We start from the raw sequence: 8936 nt of genomic DNA, 5'->3' as shown, positions 1-8936 counted from the left end.
TTATCAACACCAACACGATGAGAAATCGTTTATATTTCTTCAGATATTAGGAAAAGTTGAGAAAAATAAGAAAAGGAAAAGGAGAAACGACTTTTCTTCAAAGAACAGGTCGGGTCGGGGTCGGGTCGGAAAGAATTTTATCACAGGGAGTGAGCAACACGCGCCACTACATTGACGAGGGAATGGGTCAAAATGGCCCATTTACAACAATATTAAATAGTTCTGTGGGGTGATAGGACACTTTAAAAGTTAAGGTGTCTTTATGTAAATACGGGACAACTTTAATTGTGTCTTTATGTCTTTACTCTTTGTTTTTTATTATTTCTTTCATGTACTCCATTTTAACATGTTCTCGAACTTCTAGCTTTCATTTTAAATCCCTTCCAAGCCTTCAAAATATTGACTTGATGCAAAACATTTGACCTTCATATCTTGACTTAGCGTATATGGATCAATATGGGAGATCATCATCTCATTTTAATTTCAATTTTGAAGCCGATATCAGAATAACTAATGATAAAGAAACTTATGCGATAAACACTATTCACTTTGTAACATAATGGTGGACCATCTCGTATCTTCCTTAAATTTTCTACAAATTTTAACCATTATATAAAAACGAGATTTTTTTGCAAATAACCACTATAATAAACTTAATTATGTTCCATAGCTATAGTTTGCATATTTACGGGTTGTAGATGCAGTTTAAGCTGTTTCGTTTGTATAATTCGCGGGTACATTTGTATAATTGTGTTATTTTTGTACAAACTCAAAATAATGAAGTTATACACACACTAACATCTGAACATTAAACAATTATATAAATTATATTATACAAAAGTTACACAAATTATACTATACAATTTTTGAATTATACAAACGTGCAAATCATATATACTCGAAACCCCAACCCACATAATTATCACTGAATGTTGATCGCAAGTGGTAATTAATTAAAACTATAACTATGATGACTAATTAACTAGTATATGTTTGCCTAACCATGTAATTTTCCCTATAAAAAATAAATATTTCTTTTTCCTATTATGGGCCACTTTAACCCGTAGCCGGAGATAAGTCCAATGGGCCACTTTATATTGGGCTTTCAGCAAAGCCCAATGTAAACATCTCTCCTTATTAGCATTACCCCTTCACTCTTCACTGAAAAAAACCCTAAACAGAGAGAGCCGCAGAGTTTGCTCAGGAAGAAGCTCTCATCCAGAGCGAAAATGGTGAGAGCAAAAAAAATTTTCACTTTCGTTCTTCTCCTTTTTCATTTTTCTCTTAGCAATTCACTGATCATAATCTCTTAACTTTTTCTCTATTTTTTGTTTTGATTTTTGCAGACTTTCAAGCGAAGGAACGGAGGTCGTAACAAACATGGACGTGGCCATGTCAAGTTCATCCGCTGCTCTAACTGCGGCAAATGCTGCCCTAAGGTCCTTTCCCTATTGATTTTTTTAAACATATATGAATGCAACAAATTGGATCCAGAATTATAAGATGATGTTAGAGGTCTAGTGAATAATCAGTTCATGTATTAGTGTTATGTGTTTATATGTGCAGATTATTTTTACGCAAGTGTATATTTTAACAGTGAAATTATATGATTATAGTTTTGAGTAGAAGATAAGTGGTGTTCATCTGGTCCATTGAGAATATAGATCTGTTCATGCGTGAATGCTGATTAAAAAGAGAAGGATATATGCATAATGTGTTTTTTGTTGAAGTAGGGACATTTTCTTTATATTTTATATTTATATGTGAATACAGCGAATTGGATCCTGGAGTTTAAGTGTATGTTAGATGACAATCAATCATGTATTAGTGTTTTGTGTTAATATGTGAAGATTTTCTTATGTGAGTGTATATTTTATCTTTGAAATTATATGATTATAGTTTTGAGTAGAATATGGTGCTTGGTCCAATGAGAAAATAGATATGTTCAGACGTGATTTCTTATTAGAAAGAACGCAACATTTGCACGATGAGTTTATTGTAGAAGGGTATAAATTTTTTTTGGTTTGGTGTCTTTTTATGGTGGAGGGTATGTCTAAGGTTGCACACACTCCACCCTCCTAATTTTGAGTACCTTGATGCTCTGTTTGGTAGTGTTTCTTAAATAAAAATTTTCCGCCAAGTGATGATTAGTATGTGCTATTGGGCATCTGTATTTGTAGTCAAAGCTGAAATGTAATAAGAGATGGATATGCAAATGATGTTTTCATTGTTCAGGTAGGAAAGTGTGGCTTAGATTTAAAAGATGCAGTTCAGGGATCAAATTAAGAGTTAAGGGGCCCTCTGGTTCAAATGCAGTATATCCCAAGATCATATTGTGTGATTAAAACCAGGACTGTAACATGGATAACTTATCCCACCTTCTATATGGGATAAGTTATACAAGTTTTTGCTAGCGTCCAACCAAATGCGAGATAAATTTAATCCCAAAATCTTTACTGGGATAACCCACCAAATCCGTTGAACCAAATGATTCCTTAGGGTACCATGCTCATTATAGATACTGATTTAGTACAAGAAAGTTTGGTGTTTTTTGGCTAATTTTCACATATGTTTCCTACTATCATCAATTTAATGCCAGATGTGCTAGAGTCTGTACTGTTAGACCAATTTTATGGTACTATCCTGCAAGTGACTATTGTAGTGGCTCCTTATACCCCTTCATTTTGCATTTGATCTTTGTATTACACTCATCATTATAGTGTAACAAGATCATTTTCAGCTAATATTGTCAAATTTGCTCATGTTATAAGTTCAAACTGGTTTTCAGGACAAAGCCATCAAGAGGTTCCTTGTGAGGAACATTGTTGAACAAGCTGCTGTACGTGATGTTCAGGAAGCTTGTGCTTTTGAATGTGAGGTTCTTAGAGCATTTTCTAATCCTATGTATTGCTCAATAGTTACCTAGTGTGAATTAACACGACTGTGTTCTCTTTATCCAGTGTACACTCTTCCTAAGCTCTATTTGAAGATGCAGTACTGTGTTTCATGTGCAATTCACTCCAAGGTGGTTAGAGTCCGTTCTCGTACTGACAGGAGGGTTCGTGAGCCTCCACAGCGTTTCAGGCGCCCAAGGGTATTCTAACCTCCATATTTCTTCTTAGCTTTGAGATATAGTTTCCTTGAGATGTGCATTTTGGTATGGAATTAAACTGTGTATAAAATGAACCTCGACTACACATGCTGGTACCCGTTTTGACATTTTGTTGATCTCATAGCTCATTTTGTTATTAACCAACATATAGAAAATCTATGTTGCTCATACTCTCCAAAATGTTTTTGCACCTGTGTGGTATCCTTTAAAATGCACTACTTTTGGATGATTTGTGCACACATGGTGGCATTGTTGAATAGTTTGAGCAACATAGCAGGAAATAATGTTTGCCTGCTGTAGCCTATAAGTACCAGGAGGGATATCAGCACAGTTTAGTCTTTCAGACTCGCTCAAATATTGCCTATCTGTACTGTTTGCTATTTGTATAGATAATAATGAGGTTTCTTCATGAAACCATTCTACAATAATCTTTTGCTCAGTTGGAGTTTGTCTTTTCTGTGGTTATTCCAGGATGATCTCCCAAAGACAGGACAAGCTCCACGCCCCGCTGGAGGACCCCCTGCTGCTCCACGCACTTAAGTTATTAGGATTCAGGTTTTGGTTAATCTGATAGTTATGGCGTGTTTTACATGTGGTGGTTTTGACATTGTACTGTTTTCATCTAGATATTTGAACCTATTACCATGTTATGGAATTGAATTTTGAATGGAAACCAGATATTCAAGTTTTCTGAATAGAAGGCTCTCAATTTGTGCTTCTGATAACCTGCCAACATCTCCTGAATGGTGTTATTAGTTATTTCAATTTCCTTATTGAAATTGATGGATAGGATAATTCTTGTAATTTTCTTGTATTTTGGCATGCCAGCATTGGGATTAGTCTTGATATTCAGCATTCTGTCTTTAAATTGCAAACCATAAAGGAAATGTGTAGTAGCACTATGTTTTAATTTAGTGATCGATGAGGTGGGGGACCTTTTGGTGGATAGTGGTTCAACCTCTACCGAGGAAAAAGATACTTGGTGATCTTTTTACTACTTTGTTAAAGTGCCTAATTTTTTTGGTAGAGAGTTACGTGGCATCTGCGTTGGTTGAGGTACATAACAGTCAATTTAATTTTTGTAAGTGTGATTTGGGAAAGGTTGTGTACTCTCAGATCTTACCCCTACACCCTACTTGAGGAGGAAGAAAATGTTTTCTGAAGGACCATTGTACACATGAACCCCATAACATCTAGTAACAGTTTACGCCAGCATCGAATAGTTATTTCATGATGAAAATTCAACCTTATAAATGTTTTCAATGTTACCCTATTTGACAATCAAAGCGGCCCGTGACTAGCTAGTCTTCCTCTGTTAGTTTCTATAGTGTTGAAACTTGCCTACTCTCTGTCACTTGTGCTCATCCTGTAAGCTGGAATTCTGATGGTGTGTTCACAGTAGTTATCTTGAAAGAGAGAATAGGGCGACAGCGACAGGAATTGTACATTCATATATACTTATTTGGGATATGCCTGTTACTCTTCCTCAAGGTATAGTTCGTTTTATAACATGAGCCCCATCGGATCTTTAAAATAAAGTTCAATGGGACTAGATTATAGCTGGCAATGGGACCGGTAGCGGGACTACCAGACTGGGACGAACCGGAACCAGGTACCACGGGGCGGAACGGTACCGGAACTGGTAGTTCCGGAAAATTATATGTATATCCGACCGGGACCGGACCGGAAACCGGGTCCCAACGGCTACATTTTAATTTATTTTTTTTACTTATTACAATTAAAAAATTAGGAACATTAATCAAATAATATTAAAACTTTTATAATTTTAAAGTGTGAAATTTAAACTTTTATAGTTTTAAAGTTTAAAATACAAACTTTCAAACTTTAAAAGTATTAAAGTTTAAATTTCTACTTTAAAAGTTTGAAAATTTAAATTTCAAACTTTAAAATTATAAAAGTTTAAATTTCACACTTTAAAAATTTAAATTTTAAACTTTAAAAGTATAAAAGTTTAGTTCACACTTTAAAAGTTTGAAAATTTAAATTTCAAACTTTTAAAGTATAAATTTCAAATTTTCAAACTTTTAAAGTTTAAAAATTTAAATTTCAAACTTTAAAAGTTATAAAAGTTTAAATTTCAAATTTTAAAAGTATAAATTTCAAACTTTATAAGTTATAAAAGTTGAAGACAATAATAATAAAAAATTAAGGCGAATAACCTATAGTTTTATTAATATTAATTAAATAGTACAATTTGAGTTACAAAATATTAGTAGAGTATTAAAAGATCTAATCTACACAACCACCTTCTAGAAAGAGTTCTGTTTGAATTAGTCCTCGAATTGTCATACTCATACTAATAGACATTTAAATTTAATAATTCATGCTACCAAGGAAATCTTTTCTTAAATTATTTAACATTTCTCTAGTAACATGATCTGGAATTGGTTGATTAGATAGTTCCTCTAATGCATCAATGTCGTCGTCACTAAAATCTTGCATTATTTCATCAATATCATTTTCAAATTTGGTCGGTAAAGTTGGACGACCATAACTCCTTCTCTCGCCATTAATCCAATCTCTAAATAGTACCGATATCTCCAAGCTATCTGCTGCTAATGAATATCTATGCTCTCCAATTTGAAATCTTGCTGTACTAAAAGCGCTTTCCGAAGCTACTGAAGATTCTTGAATAGCTAACACATCTCGAGCAACCGATTGAAGTTTTGGAAATCCCTTGCCGCGATTGCTCCACCATTCTAGAAGATCAGTAGTAAGTTCTGTATTTTGATTAATATATGTATCAAAATAATTTCTATCATTATGAGAAAGTTCAAGATAACAATCTATCATATCATCAAGATCATCTTCATTATATCTACCCCTAGAACTTTGATGTTCTTCATTACGTATTACATTCATTCTATTAGAATTATACAAATCATACAATTTTCTAGCTTCAATTTTTATACTATCTTTAACTTCTTGACAACTAGGAGTTTCATCATCTTCAATACCCAAATTAAAATATATTTTATCAACCATTCGTGATGCACCTTCATCTTTGTAATGTGGGGTTGAATAGGAATAAAATATTTTTAAAATTTTTCAATCATTTTCTCAATAGATTCTTCAAATCTTGGTTTATTTTTGAATTTATAAAATTTACTAGAAATAATACAAATATTAGGTTAAAACAGGGCAAATAGTTGAATAATAAAGTGCAAATATTTTTTTTGTAGTTAAATAAAAAACTTTTAAGAATTCTATAAGTTCTTTTACGTCATTCCAATCATTATCATCAAGTCTATAGGTCATATTTGAATTATGAGCATTCCAAACCATTTTTAACGGTTTCCTATATTCATAAGTGACTTCAAGCATTTCAAATAAAGAATTTCATCTAGTACATACTGATTTTGGAATTTTTCTAAGTGGAAGATTAAATTCATGACAACGATTTTTAAAATCTCTACGTATAGACTTAACTTGAAATTTAAAATTAAAATGACACGCAGTTTCAACTTTTATGCAACCATCATTATACATTGATATACTATCTCTAATAATCAAATTATATATGTGTGCTACACACCTAATATGAAAACCATCAATATAAACAGGGCAAAGAGACGGTTTTAGTATTTCAACAACAGATGTATTATTAGAAGCATTATCTAAGGTGACACTAATTGTTTTATCACAAGTATAATTGTTTGAGCTATATAACTACCGGTTTTATGCATTTCACAACATTTATAACCTAAAATTCTTTTTTGCATAATTCAATTTTCATCTATCCAATGTGCAGTAATAGTTAAATAATCATTACCATTTACACTATGGCCATATCAGAATTAATAGCTATTTTACAATTATTATAATAAAATAAACAACGAAGATATTGAAATTGTTGAGCTTGATAATCAAAGATAGCCTTTTTAATTGTATTTCTAGTAAAACCTTTAAAATGTGGATTATACACAATTTGAATATAATGAATAAAATCGAGATTTTCAGCAAAACTAAATGGCAAACCCATAACAACAATCATTTTATCTAATTCTTCAAGATCTTTTTCTCTACTATATGACCGTTGTATAGTAGAGCCAGAAACATTAGAAGGATTTAATTGTGTTTGGACCATATTAGAGCCCCATACTCCTACAGTTTCAGGAAGGGTGGTACCATTCTTTTTAGCTTCGGCTACAACTTTAGCATGTAAAAATTCATTTTTACAACATGACATTAAATGATTACTCAAATGTCCCGTCCCACCCTGTTTTCCTATAGTTTTATGATTCATTATGTGTTTACATTTATTACAAATAACTTGTGTTTTATCTTCATTCTGAGTCATAAATTGCCCCACAACTGATTTTTTATCATCATCATCAACATTATCAATATAATCATTAAAATTATCATGTTCATCATCTTCAGGTAATTCCTCATAAAAATTACCAAACCTTCTTTGTAAATGTTCATGATAAAGATCTAATCAACTATTACTATCAATATTAAAAACAATTTCATTAACACGCGTATAATTTTTCGTATTTATTCTTTATTGGGAAGATTTTCTAGTTTTAGATTTAGAAGTACTACCGATTTTTTTATTTTTCTTGAATCTTGAGTTCCATGAATTAGTGATCGAATCAACTATAAATTTTTTACCCTTGTCAACATTGTTTTTACCGAAATCCATATTCAAATATAAAAAGTGAGTAAATTATATATAATACGAAAATGTAACGCAAAGTTGTAAACAAATAATTAACTAAATAAGTAGAGACTAGAGACTAATTACTCACAAAATAAATAACTACGTGAAAAGTGAGTTGGAATGAATGTACCAAACGTCTACTTAAAAAAGTAGACGTGTATGATCGAAAGCCAAAAATTGAAAGTTGAATTTTGAAGCTCCAAATCCAATTTCCAAAGACCAAATTCGTAATTTTAACGAGAATAAGAGATTAGAGAGTAGAGACTTGAGTGAGACTTTTGAGAGTTGTTGAGAGAGTAGAAGATAATATTTTTGTGCGTGAAAATAATGAAAGATTTGGGGTATTTATAGGTTAAAAAAAGGATGAAAATATAGTTTTTAGAAGATTGGGGTATTAAAAGAAGTTTGGAGGGGGTAGATGGGTGTTTTGGGGAGTTATGGGGGTGAAAGAGCCGTTGGTGGGGCTCAAAACCCGTTGCCCAACGGCCTTCCAATGACTCTCAACAACTAATTTTTTGCAATTTATTTTTTTTTAAATCGAACCGGGATCGGAACCGATATTTATCGGATCGGGACTAATCGGTAAATCCCGATTTTCCTCTCATTACCCCTCCAGGATCCCCTAGACACCGGCCCTAACCGGTACAAGCCGGAACGGAACCGGACTGGTAACGGACTGGGATGGAATGGTACCGGAACCGGCACCTCCCGGTTCCGTTGCCAACCATAGATTTAAGATGATGAGGATACATCTTTTTATCTTTGTGCTATATACTATTTTATTGGACAATTAATACAACTTTCACATATAACAAACACAAAATTCATATTTGTATGCTATAACAAAGTTTGCATAATTGCGCTCCATAGCAAACATAAATATGTATATTTCGCTATACATATACAAAAGAAAGCAGTTGTATAATCTGCTTTGGTATATATATACAAAAAGATCAATTGTATAAAGTGAGAGAGGCGAGTGAGCGAGCGAGATCTGGGAGAGTGGCGAGCGAGATCGGGGAGAGGGGAGAGAAGGAAACGAAAATATATGTATATATACAATTTTCACGCATTTTATACATTTGCGTTTTTGTATAAAGTGAGAGAGGCGAGTGAGAGAGCGAGATCTGGGAGAGG

At 32.8% G+C, this 8936-nt stretch overlaps 1 protein-coding gene across 1 annotated transcript; it reads left to right on the top strand.

The window, feature by feature from the left end:
- The first annotated feature begins 1148 nt into the window (after positions 1-1148).
- LOC125835152 (40S ribosomal protein S26-3-like) lies at positions 1149-3837 on the top strand. The gene is made up of 5 exons (XM_049514290.1): positions 1149-1232; positions 1347-1439; positions 2789-2873; positions 2961-3094; positions 3584-3837. Exons 1-5 carry the CDS (start codon positions 1230-1232, stop codon positions 3650-3652), a joined length of 384 nt encoding a protein of 127 aa, XP_049370247.1. The 5' UTR covers positions 1149-1229; the 3' UTR covers positions 3653-3837.
- Positions 3838-8936: the final 5099 nt, after the last annotated feature.

The sequence above is a fragment of the Solanum verrucosum genome, unplaced genomic scaffold (assembly GCF_900185275.1).
Source record: "Solanum verrucosum unplaced genomic scaffold, falcon-dt-bn FXZP01000220.1, whole genome shotgun sequence".
NCBI classification, from domain to species: Eukaryota; Viridiplantae; Streptophyta; class Magnoliopsida; order Solanales; family Solanaceae; genus Solanum; species Solanum verrucosum.
The sequence above is the reverse complement of the archived record's forward strand: the minus strand, read 5'-3'. Positions and strand labels throughout refer to the sequence as shown.

Excerpts from the sequence above, each read along its gene's own strand:
- LOC125835152 (XM_049514290.1), top strand. Across the intron at positions 1,440-2,788 it reads GCGGCAAATGCTGCCCTAAG|GACAAAGCCATCAAGAGGTT; the intron begins GTCCTTTCCCTA and ends ACTGGTTTTCAG. Across the intron at positions 3,095-3,583 it reads AGCGTTTCAGGCGCCCAAGG|GATGATCTCCCAAAGACAGG; the intron begins GTATTCTAACCT and ends TGGTTATTCCAG.